Source organism: Vitis vinifera, chromosome 9 (assembly GCF_030704535.1).
Source record: "Vitis vinifera cultivar Pinot Noir 40024 chromosome 9, ASM3070453v1".
Lineage (NCBI taxonomy): Eukaryota > Viridiplantae > Streptophyta > Magnoliopsida > Vitales > Vitaceae > Vitis > Vitis vinifera.
Genome location: NC_081813.1, coordinates 3,958,816 through 3,971,709, shown reverse-complemented (window position 1 = coordinate 3,971,709; position 12,894 = coordinate 3,958,816). Strand labels below are relative to the sequence as shown.

The 12,894-nt window shown below is 34.9% G+C and overlaps 1 protein-coding gene across 1 annotated transcript; it reads left to right on the top strand.

Moving 5' to 3' along the window:
- Positions 1-7,206: 7,206 nt before the first annotated feature.
- LOC100256623 (homeobox-leucine zipper protein GLABRA 2) lies at positions 7,207-11,594 on the top strand. Its single transcript, XM_002284466.5, has 11 exons — positions 7,207-7,397; positions 7,526-7,791; positions 8,293-8,410; positions 8,537-8,731; positions 8,823-9,203; positions 9,308-9,409; positions 9,905-10,114; positions 10,224-10,398; positions 10,489-10,760; positions 10,850-10,936; positions 11,043-11,594. Exons 1-11 carry the CDS (start codon positions 7,320-7,322, stop codon positions 11,421-11,423), a joined length of 2,265 nt encoding a protein of 754 aa, XP_002284502.1. The 5' UTR covers positions 7,207-7,319; the 3' UTR covers positions 11,424-11,594.
- Positions 11,595-12,894: the final 1,300 nt, after the last annotated feature.

The following is a 12,894-nucleotide window of genomic DNA, read 5'->3' as shown; positions in this document are numbered from 1 at the left end:
GTCTTTGAGTATATAATTCTTGGTTGATTTGCTATCCTCTAAGTTTTGGTAGAATCATATTCTATGATTACTTCGAGACAATGTACTTGTGATACCTGAATTTCCATCTCACCGCAATGGAGACAATCTGAAGTGGGAGATAAAATGGGGACCCTATGATATGAGAAGAGAGTTAGTTGTGACTGGTAGATATTCCCCTCTCCCCATCTCCTTTTTTTTTTTTGTTTTTAATCATCAAATGAATCTCCCAATATTAAATCATGGCCAATGTTCACATTGAAATCCAACCATCTGTTAAAGATGATTGTTGATTTCCATTTATGAATTTTTTTTACTTGTATTGTTAGGTTTTTTTTATACTATGCTAAACTTTCAGTTCTGGCCTAACACTGCACGAAACTCACTGGCGGCGCTCAACTATATTGAACGTGGAAGATTCCCTAAAAATCTCTTGTTTTTTTTTTTTTTTTTAAATTCAATTCAAATGTATTGGATCCAAGAACTAGAACAAATTAAAGTATATGAAATCCCAAATGACTTCTTTTTGGCGCATACAGGAACTTATTACATACACACTAAACAAAACGTTTACTCAACCTAACAACAGCTGAACCAATTGGAAAATAGGTCATTGGTTGAATTACTGCCGTTTTTGTTTGATGAACTTAAAAATAGAAAGAACGCAATGATTTACTAATAAAACTGGTAACCTACTCTTTAGGCGGGCTTTGTAGAAAGACTTGAGAGTTTTAATTTAGAAAGCAAATACATCATAAATTGAATTTAATCTGATCTTGTTCTGATACTGATCCTAATTGATGAAAACTCACATAATAGCTAGTTTCAATTTATTCAATTCTTATGATGTGTCATAGAATTCCTTATAGCCCTGTGTTGATTTTTTAATTTATTTTTTCCTTTCAGTCAAAATTTCCAGTCCAACTACGCCTCTGTGGGCGTGGAGACACACACAGTGTTTAAATTTCTTAATTAGTTCAATTACTAAGAAGGGACAAATGAAGGTGGAGGGAATCTATTCCTTCTTTGAATTTCCTGACCTCAGTGTAGAGCTATTGGCATTCATGAATGAGTGACATAAAAGTGTACAGACACTCATCAAATCTCTTTTAGAGAAACCTCAGCCATAAAATTTCCCCAGCATTTATTCCATTTAATTATTATCAAATTCAATATTGCATGCCATTGTTTGGTGTCAGCATTTCACCTGACTGCCAAAACTACCATCTCATCTACTCTTCAACAGCTAACTGTCTCTCAGAGTTGGACAGGAAGTTAAAAGCCTTTTCCAAAAGGCATCATTATACAAACTTCATGTTAATTATGCTAAAACAGGCAGTCATGGTGCCCTCCTTTGACTCCATTCTTGGTGCAATAATATTCCAAAGAGGGTGATCTTTCCAAGTGTCATGGCCAAATTGGGCCATGTGGCATGGCGGCTCCAGGCAAGTTGAGTGTCGTAATAGATTTTTGTGTTAGCTTGGCGCTTGGAAATTTCTAATTAAATATCATCTTATCCGGTTTAGCTTTTGCAAATTACTATATTGGAATATGCTCATTTATATTTGGCGTTTGAGTACATGATTTCTTTTTTGCTGATGTGTGATGGTCGGTATTGGACTGAAGTTGTTGTAGAGGGTGGGAGAGAGGAAATTGAATGTGCACAACTGTCCTTCACTTCACTAGACCACTTCAGCATTTTGGAAGACAGGAAACTGAATATGCACAACAACTGCCTTCACCTCACTGGATTACCTTAGCATGTTTTTTGGAGTGGCTGATATTATTGTAGCTCATGACTGAAATTATCCAGTCAAATTGAATTTAAGTGTAGGCTATCTTTTGAGTGATAGAAAGCCGAAAGAGGGTGCAGGGTCAAGACATGTCTGCCATTTCTCTTCAACTTGTACTGTTTATACTAATAATGTCATAATTAATTTGACCCGCATGATTATCATGTTCATACGAAGGGAAATCAAATTACAGAAAGTAACACGTTTTGTTTTTTAAATTGTGTACTAGGTATTCATGATTACTTTGAATTCAAAAAAGAGTTACAATGTCATTTGGGAGTAGATTAATGTCGTTATCTTAACTTGTAGGAGGAGATTATAGATTGTATTTTCTTTCTTTCTTTCTGTCAGTGTTTCCTGTTAAGCTTTCATGCCTGAATTTTTTGCTCCATCTTGTTATGTTAAATTGTGTGCTTCTTAGAAAGTGGATTCATGGTCAATTTCCCGACATATGAGTGTCAAATGCAGAACTCTACTTCACTTTGTTTTACTTTCCATGAATGCGAGTTGAGTGGAAGTAGCTGATAGAATAATTCTTTCTTTTGACACCTTTCTCTTTTGTCTTTGTAGTCTTTCCCCCCTTTCTTTTCTAGGCTTTCTGCTCACTCAGTTTCCAAAATTTCCAAAAATTTTCTCTCCCTTAAAAATTTTCAAAATTTCTAGGCCTTCTTCCCAATGTTGTGTCCTCATTTTTGGATCATTATATTCCCTCCTTGGGACCCAAAACTTGGTTCATAAGAAACCAGGAATGGCTTGAAAATAAAGCAAGTAACCAAGATGCCCATCTTCTTTCCTCATATAGCTTTATTGGTTTCTCTTTACTTTGCTTTCCTTAATACATGAAAATAAAAGATATGGGGGATGTTGTACTCCAAAAGGGGGATAAAGTAGAGAGAGAAAACCAAAAGAAAGTTCAAATCAATTAACACCATATTTTTTAATTTGGTTGGTTGAGTTCTCATGTGATGGCTTCATACTATCTACCATTCCTAACTACCAATGCATGCAGGAGAAGAAAAAAGAAATAGTTATGAGGATAGAGATTGACCCAAGGATATTTTTTTTAGTACAACAGGATGTCTTAGCTTAATGATAATGTCCGATTGGCATCACAAACCCTATTCTTTGGATTGAGAATGGCTTGATGGTGACTTGTATTTTCTTTCTTTTTCCTTTTGTTTTTTGTGTCTCTGATTCTGAGGAGTTCGATCTCCTTTTCAAATGTGTGGAGGGAATGAAAATACAAGGGGAAAGGGTTTTTCTTCTAGGGTATGTTTGGATTGTGTAAACCATGAGAGAGGAAGCAAGAGAAAAATAAATAAAATAAATTTAAATTTAAAAATTAAAAACCAATTTTTTCTTCCCAATTTTCTTTCTAAAAATCTTAGCAAAAATGCAACCCAAAAATACATCTTAGAGCTGTTACCTTCTCATGTTTCTTTGTTGTTTATTCTTGTTTTTACATGAAGAAAGAAAGAAAGGGAAATAGTGGGAAGATGCCCCATAAAGTCTCATAAATGGGAACATGGAAAAATAAGAGTGCTTTTGGAAGTGCTTTTAGAAAATATTTCTAGAATTTTTAATACTTGAATAATGCAAATTTTTAAGTATTAAAAATATTAAAAACGTTTTCTAAAATTACTATCAAACGGATTCTAAGTATGAACCAAAAAATCAAAATGATCATATCTGAAACCTTTGGACCTCACATTCTCGAATGTTGTAGTATATATGGATAATAAGAGCTTCATTTTGTCTTCAAACCGCCTTTAAGGTTTGAAAGGAAAAAACAGGGTTGATAGCAACCCTTTTTCCCTATTGGATGGGCCCATGTCACCTTCCAATCCTTGGCAAAAATATTCACATCACAGTATATGTTGAATATTTGGTATTGGATATGAGAGCCATCCATTTTTCTTTTATTAGATTGGGTTCAATTATGTTTTTTTAAATAACAATCATGTGGAAATATTTTTATTCTTTTGGAAATTATAATTTGTAAAAATATTTTTTTCCTCCTTTCTTGCTACAATAAAATGGTCGAAATGTGATGAAGGTGATTAAAGGATAGAAACAGCTTATTTAGAACTGTTTTTAAAAAATAAAAAATTGTTTTCCAAATTCGAAAACAAGTTTGATAATTTTTTACTTTTTTTTTTTAAATTTATTCTTAGAACATATTTTAATTGTTTTCATTAGTTTTTTAAGACATTTAAAAAAATAATTGTATGAATATGAAGAATAGTTGAAAATAAAGCATTTCAAATAAAAATTATTTTTAAGAAATATTTAAAAACACAAAAAATAAGTTGAAAATATTAGAGCCTATTTAGCTGTGTTTTTAAATTTTTCTAACATAAATTCATTGTTGTTCTATGAAAATAATTTTTAAAAATAAAATGAAATAGATGACACTTTTTAGAAAATAAGTAGAAGTTATTTTCATCGGTTTTTTTAGAATAAAAGGAAAATATGGATCCATTTAATCATGTTTTTTGAAATTTTTTTTTAAAATTATTTTTAAATTAAAAAATAAAAATCAATTTTTAAAAATAAGTTTAAGAAAACATGACGAAACAAACCCTTACACGTCAATGAAACAAATTTTTGTTCTAAACAATATCAAATAATTACTTTTGAAAATCACTCTCAAATGCTATTTTTAAGAACACTACCTAGTAGTGCTTGATATTTTTGGTGCAACTGCATATTGACCCTCCATCTTTAAGATCTTCTCTAATTTGTCCTCTTAAATTCAAAATCCAACTATTCACCTTCAAAATTTGCAAAAATGTGTCATTTTAAAAAAAAATAATAACAATGCTTGCTTTTATATACATAAAATTCCAGGTATCTTATTTGGGTTTTACCCTAAAAAAAAAATAATAACAATAAATTTTACAAATTTAGAGGTTTGCAATAATTGAATTTTGAATATGAGCAGACAAAAAAAAAAGAATCTTGACCGTCGATGTATAGATAACATGAATGAACGTGTATAAATAAATCTCGATAACTCCATTAAGTATTCTCAAAAAAACATATTTATAAGAAAATTATAATAATTAATTTGTTAATTAGTGAGAAAAGGAAAAGGATGCACACTAAAATACAATTGGTTGTGGGGGTAATATTTTATTAAATAGTTGGAAGTCTATCAGATTAAGAAAAGGCTTATCCATTTTAAAGAAATGGAACGCTTGGAGGCAAATTCATTAATTGCATTCACTTCTTTCAACCCTTTAAATGCTATAAAGACACATTGAAATATGAAAAGCTAATAAACAAACCACAAGCTTGCATTCACACCATACACCTTACTATGTGTCTACCTGCATTGACCGTACGGTTTGACCTCTAAAATTTTCTTGGCTCTTTCTAGCTAGCCATGCGGCTCGGCTAGGGCAAACCCTAATTCCTCACCTTCTTATTACACCTTGTCTATGAGCATCACCCAAGAACAAAATGAGGGAGAAGTAGAACTAATGATGATAATTTGAGACAAAAAAGGGGGATTGGTATGATTTCTTTGTTTCTTTTTTATTTTTAATTTTTAATTTAAATGATTGGATGATAGTCGGGGCGATAATGAAGTCGTGAATGATTTAATATTTTGTTAATTTTTTTGATATGTTTTGGTGATTAGTATCTGACCGTCGTAGGAAAAGATTGACACGCAACCTAATGATGTTTTATTTCAAAGCTAATAAGGTAAGGGGAATTTTATTTTATTACGAAAAGTTAAGTAATGTGTCGGCAAATTTGATGGTCAATTGCTAAAAGTAAAGTTGAATTATCTAATTAGATTTTAGTGGTTGAAACCAATTTGTGGAATAAAAGAAGAGAATATGTTCAAAGATTCATAGATTTGTGATAATTCTATAGATCTAAGAAATCGATAAAAGTCACCTTTGAGAACATTAGGTTCATGTATTTTGAAATTGCAAAAATGAACTCGTGGTTTTTCAAAAGTTAGAGACAAAGATCTTATCAAAAGACCTAATTGAAAGGTAATATATTTTTAAAATATTTTTAACTTATCGTTTAATGATTTTTAATAAATTAACGTTTAAAAATTTATATAATCCTTTAATTTTCAAATAATTTTTATTTAGATCTTATGTAAAGATCTTGAAGATGAAATGGAAGTTTTCAAAGCAAAAAAGCCAAAAGTAATGTGCTAAAGCTAATACCTTGAGGGGCTCATAATGTGTGAGGTGTTAGTTAGTGGTAACTTTAGGGAGCGTTTCGAGCTTAAAAAGAATTTTTTTTTTAAAAAAATATTTGACAAAATTTAAAAAGCACTTTGAAATTTTTGAAAAATCATTTGAAACATTAAAAAATCACTTATAGTGTTTTTTAAAAAAACATTTAGGTGGTATTTGTTTTTTTGGCTTTTTATTGAAAGTAATTTAGTTTTAGAATTTAAGTTGTTTGTTTTTCTAACTTTTTCATGACTTATTATAAACTTTTTATTAAATAGAAAAAGTCAAAATATAACTTTTTCTAAATAGAAAAAATAATATATTGATTTTTTTTTTTACTTTTTAATACTTAATAGAAATAAAATACTACAAAACAAACAACCTAATATTTAATACTATTAAGTATTAAGGTTCTATTTAGAATTAAGTAAAAAAACAAACATTACCTTAATAAGTGATTTTGTTAAAAACACTTTGACTAAAAACACTGTAAAATGCACTTCTAGCCCATTTCATGTCCATTATTAGCCATTTTTTTAATCACTAAAACTTTTTATCAATAAATTGTTATTTTAAAACATATTTAAGTTAATTCAAATTATTTTTTAAAATTCTCAACCTTTATTTAAATTGTTAGTATATTATTATTTGGGCATTTTTAGTATTTTAAATTTTTAGAAAAATTAGTAAATTAATATGATATTGAATCATTAAATTTATTTATTTTTATTTATTTATAAAAGGTTCTACAACCACCTTTAATTTTCTAAAAAAATTAATTTCCAAAAACACCATTACACCAATTTAAGATACAAAACCAGAAATCCCTAACATTCAATAAATGGAGATCACCTAACCCTAGAAGACATGAGAAACCATGAGCTATCTACCACATCTAACACAAGAAGATGCTCTGAAACAACATGGGAATTAAATAAGGCCCATTATCCAAACACGCCTTAAGGAGAGAAATCTCCAACTGGAGCCAAGCCAAAGCCGAGCCGTGGGCGAGGGGAACTGAAAAAACCGTTGGAGATGAGATTCAACTGATGATCAAAAGTTAGTTGGCTCTTCACATTCTTTTATTTCAGCTGTTCCCGCAATATCTAACAGTCAACTCCTACCAGCCCTTTCTCTCTCTCTCCATTCAACCATAATTGAAAAACTGAGAGTTTCCTCTCTTTGTTTTATATCCTTAAATCAACCCTACCCCACACTTTCTCTCTCTTCCACATTTCTTCAGCAGCAACCCCATTGCTGCCTCCATAAAACAACACTGCTCATCCACAAAGCTTCTCTTGCCATGGGCGTGGACATGTCGAATCCACCCGCGTCTCGTACCAAAGACTTCTTCGCCTCTCCAGCTCTCTCTCTTAGTCTTGTATATTCCCTCTCTCCTTTTGTTCTTTCTTTTCTCACACCCTTTTGATTTTTCTTCTGGGTGTTTTTTGTTTTCTTTTCTTTCCTTTTTCTTCGTTTGTTTATGGGTTTTTGTTTTGGTTGTTGAAGGCTGGGATTTTTCGAGATGGCGGCGCCGCGGCTGCAGCTGCGGCCAACATGGAGGTGGAGGAAGGGGATGAGGGGAGCGGAGGAGGGCGGAGGGATGATACGGTGGAGATAAGCAGTGAGAACTCAGGCCCGGCGAGGTCAAGATCCGAAGATGAGTTTGATGGAGAAGGAGAGGGTGATGAAGATGGAGAAGGTGAGAAGGGCAAGAAGAAGAAGAGGAAGAAATATCACAGACACACTGCTGAGCAAATCAGAGAAATGGAAGCGTAAGCTCCCTCTCTTTCTTTCTCTCTTTCTCTCTCTGTCTCTCCTTCCCATTGTATGAATTCCTATTCTTACCAAGACTTAGGTTTTCTGAGTCATCGAAGTCTGAAAATAATGTTACATTAATCCGTCAATGATGCATGGAATTAATGTAATAGTTAGACTGTTTTCAGATATAAAATTAACATTGATGTCACCCAAATCACTGGCCATTATCGAACAAATTCGATGTATTCGAACAAATGATTTGGTTGTAATCAGTTTTTTTGGGCAGCAGTTGAAAAGAAAACTTTATCATGGAGGGTTAAAGGGGTTGATGGCAAGCTTACAAAAGAAAAAGGCGTAAAAGCATCTAAAGCTAATGTTAGAGCTTTATTTTTCTTTTGTTTGACATGGTACTTTGATTCACAGAAAATTATGTAGATTCATCTCTATCCATTTGTCTATTATCACCTTAGTGTGTTTTTTTAGTTAATCTTTTTACATGATCGATACGTTTACAGGCTATTCAAGGAGTCACCACATCCAGATGAGAAGCAAAGGCAGCAACTAAGCAAGCAACTAGGCCTTGCTCCCAGGCAAGTCAAGTTCTGGTTTCAAAACCGACGAACTCAAATTAAGGTATGTGGCAATTCTCCTCTCCATTTGAGCCGTGGGTCGTGTCTGGTTGTTGTATGGATTCATTTCTTTTAGGGAAAGTTTTCGGCTTTTGTTGAATTGGTCATTGTACTGGAATGGCTGTTGCAGGCTATACAGGAGCGCCATGAAAACTCTCTATTGAAATCAGAAATGGAGAAGCTTAGAGATGAAAATAAGGCTATGAGGGAGACCATTAAGAAGTCTTGTTGCCCCAACTGCGGCTCAGCCACCTCTAGTAGAGACCCCACCATGACAACTGAAGAACAACAGCTGAGAATCGAAAATGCAAGGCTGAAAGCCGAGGTTTGAAAAACTAACTTGTGAAACTGAAATCAATGGTTTTGAGGTGTTTTTTACTCTTTATGGTAAGGATGAATTTCATTTCAATATGTAGGTGGAAAAACTACGAGCAGTCATTGGGAAATACCCTCCTGGAACAGGATCACCTAGCTCCTCATGCTCGGCTGGAAATGATCATGAGAACAGAAGCTCTTTGGAGTTCTACACTGGAATTTTCGGGCTTGAGAAGTCGAGAATCATGGAGATAGTTAATCAGGCAATGGAGGAGCTCAAGAAGATGGCAACTGCTGGGGAACCGCTTTGGATTAGAAGCGTTGAGACTGGTCGTGAGATACTTAATTACGACGAGTACATGAGAGAATTTTCTGTCGAAAATTCAGGCAATGGAAGGCCAAAGAGGTCAATTGAGGCCTCAAGAGAGACTGGAGTTGTGTTTGTGGACCTCCCACGGCTTGTTCAAAGTTTCATGGATGTGGTAAGCCGTTTTTGAATCAATGGTTCATTGAATTGATCCAAAGTAATATGCTAGCTTTCAAATTTGATTGACTCCCTTTCCATGATTGTCCTCTATTTTCATAGAATCAATGGAAGGAAATGTTTCCATGCACAATCTCAAAGGCGGCTACCGTTGATATTATCTGCAATGGTGAAGGTCCTAATAGAAATGGAGCAGTTCAATTGGTGAGTAACCCATCAAAAAAACTTCTCCATCATCTCTGATTTGAACGATTTGTGGAATAAATTCTGAAAAAAAAAGGGCATCTCTTCATAGGAAAAATCAATCTCTGCCACAGCTTGTAGGAGTGGAGTTTTTTATATGGCTCAAAATGGAGAAAAACTGAGGAATTCTCTTCTGATTTTTCTGGACAACAAAAGGCAGGAAAAAATTGTCATCATTATGGCTTAGCAGAAGTGACTTTTCCTCATGGTGAAGGCTTTTTTGAAATTGCTTCTTGGATGAACTTTTCTGCAGTAATAAACTCAACTGAAGGTCAAAAAACCCTTTTGAAAATTTGGCCTTACTTACAAACATGGAAAACTAGGAATTCACCTAACAATCTACCACACCTTCCAGTCATCTGAAACCAGTTCCATTATTTACTTTTGCTTAAGGGTGCTGGACATGGCTTAGGTTAGATTCTGCAATTAACTTTTTTCCCATTATGCTGGTTCTAGATGTTTGCAGAGCTGCAAATGCTCACACCCATGGTGCCCACAAGAGAGGTGTACTTTGTCCGATTCTGCAAGCAGCTGAGTGCAGATCAATGGGCGATTGTTGATGTTTCCATTGATAAAGTTGAAGATAATATCGATGCGTCCCTTGTGAAATGCAGAAAACGTCCTTCTGGCTGCATCATTGAGGATAAATCCAATGGCCACTGCAAGGTAAGTACATATCTGCATATGCATATACCAGACTTCTTTTTTAAACTGCTCGCCTTTTGGAGACTACATGAAGTTTGAGTCTCATTTTTCCGATGGTTTAATCTTTCAGGTGATCTGGGTGGAGCATTTGGAATGCCAGAAAAGCACGGTTCATACCATGTACCGCCAAATTGTTAACAGTGGTCTGGCCTTTGGTGCCAAGCATTGGATTGCGACTCTGCAACTCCAGTGCGAGCGGCTGGTGTTCTTCATGGCAACCAATGTCCCCACGAAGGACTCGAGCGGTAATCCTAGATTACCAGTACATTTTTAGTTCAATCATCAGATACTTCACTGAGAAATTTTTTTAGCTTACACCCATTATTGAACTCCAGGCGTTGCGACACTGGCGGGAAGGAAAAGCATTCTCAAGTTGGCACAAAGAATGACCTGGAGTTTTTGTCGAGCGCTGGGGGCATCAAGCTTTAACTCATGGACAAAGGTATCGAGTAAAACAGGAGACGACATAAGGGTGGCTTCCAGGAAGAACCTGAACGATCCTGGTGAGCCTCAAGGGGTGATCCTGTGTGCAGTTTCATCTGTATGGCTGCCAGTGGCTCCCCACGTCATATTCGATTTCTTAAGAGATGAAGCTCGCCGGAGTGAGGTTAGATGATTCTGCCTTGATAACCATCATAAGATGTTGATAATCAGTACAAAAAATATTTTAACAAGCTTTCAATGTGTGAATTCCAGTGGGACATCATGTTGAGTGGAGGGCCAGTGCAGTCAATTGCAAACTTGGCCAAAGGGCAGGATCGGGGCAATGCAGTCACTATTCAGGTGAGTTCTTTCCACCCAGAAGTCAGAGTAAATGTTTTTTTTTTGCTTTTCTTTCCTCTTTTTCCCATCAAACAAACAAAGGATAACATGGGCATTTTGAATTCAGACAATGAAATCCAAAGACAACAGTATGTGGGTGGTACAAGATACCTGCACAAATGCATATGAATCCATGGTGGTTTATGCTCCTGTAGACATTCCCGGCATGCAGTCTGTGATGACAGGGTGCGACTCCAGCAGCATTGCTATACTGCCGTCGGGTTTCTCAATTCTTCCAGATGGGGTTGAGTCAAGGCCTCTCGTCATCACTTCTAGGCCGGAGGAGAAGAGCACTGAAGGAGGATCTTTGCTCACCATAGCATTTCAAGTCTTAACAAACACCTCCCCCACAGCCAAACTAACTATGGAGTCTGTGGAGTCTGTGAACACTCTTGTATCATGTACATTGCAAAATATAAAAACAAGTTTGCAATGTGAGGATGGGTGATCAGTGTGCCTATGTTAATTAGATAGATACTCTGATTAATTGTAAAACTTATAGGTTTTGGCTTTTTTCGGTTTTTGGTTCCAAGGCCAAATCGGCCACTTCTAATGTGTTTCTTCTTTCATTTTTTTCTTCACCAATCTTAAATCGTGGAGATAAGGCTTGCTGATTCTAGTCGTTTCTCATTCCTCCTATGATATGGAAGTTAGAGCTAGTGAGAACTTCCGATTACAATCTGCCTCCTGTCTTCCTTAATTTAATTGCTATTTTCACGGATAGGGATTCTCTATCCAAAGGCTAACCAGAAAAAAAAAGTACAGGAAAGTGATTCAGCCTCTCTAATTGCTGAAGGCCTAATTTTAATCATCTAATCCTACAACATTTTTGTTCATGAGAAATGGCTCTATAAAACCAAATCTATCTCCATTTGTAACACAGTGTACTACTAAATTCTATAGCAATGGAACATATCTTCCTATTATCTTTAGGTCGTGCCGGTTGCTTCAAACAACAAGCCAGCAATGCAAGTCCACATCTTATATTGAACAAAAATTTCAATGGTATAATGTAGAAGCATTAAAATCTTAGTCATCGTTACTCAAACCGGAACATGGAAAAACAATGTAAAGCATGCGGTACTGTACTCAGAAGATGCACCATGGCAAAACAAAAAAGGAAAATGCAAAGAAGACAGGGGATCCCTTCTCTCCAACAGTCAACCAACATGAGAAAACCACTAGTTTTGAAAGGAATTTCCATGCTATGGATGACTGCAACATACAACATTTGACAATTAGACTCCTTGAATTTTTTTGCCTTCTCATTTGCAGAAACTCCTAGGACTTAATACTGAACACTAGTCAAAAATCGTTACACAAAAACTCGACCAACTTTATCATGCCTGTTGAATACCCTTTTTATCAACTTTCACACATTCAAACTGATTTTGTTTCTACCTGTGTTTCAACATGCCATTTCATACTCCAGCCTTTATATTATTTTGTATATGATGGGAGCCCAATTCCCAGAACATTCTTTACAAAATGATGAACTGGTGGAACTAAGCATGTGATCCCGGAAGCATACCTGAAAGAAATTGAAGAACTGTAGGCAAAAACATCCACATAGAAGTCAATTACCTATCTCAAAATTGTTCATGGATTCAGATATAGAGAATGTATTCTCAGTTGGTTCCCAAAGTACTTCAAACGGCCAGTGTTAGAAAGGGTTTGTGCACAGTAAAACGCCATTAACTACTTTCTTTGTGGCATATTATCGAACAACTATTTTGCAGGTCTCAGGTACTCAAAACTGTTTTCTAATGCTAGTACTTGGTCCTTGGTAGGGAAGGTTTATTCCATCTGGGGTCACAGAATTTCTTAAATTCTTCTCAACTGCTTCATCAATCAAATACAACCCAAATTTATACCATATAATTCAATAATTCCAGAATCGGAACATACCTTGAATTATA

Excerpts from the sequence above, each read along its gene's own strand:
- LOC100256623 (XM_002284466.5), top strand. The coding sequence starts at position 7,320 with ATGGGCGTGGACATGTCGAATCCACCCGCGTCTCGTACCAAAGACTTC. Across the intron at positions 9,204-9,307 it reads TTCAAAGTTTCATGGATGTG|AATCAATGGAAGGAAATGTT; the intron begins GTAAGCCGTTTT and ends CTATTTTCATAG. Across the intron at positions 9,410-9,904 it reads GAAATGGAGCAGTTCAATTG|ATGTTTGCAGAGCTGCAAAT; the intron begins GTGAGTAACCCA and ends TGCTGGTTCTAG.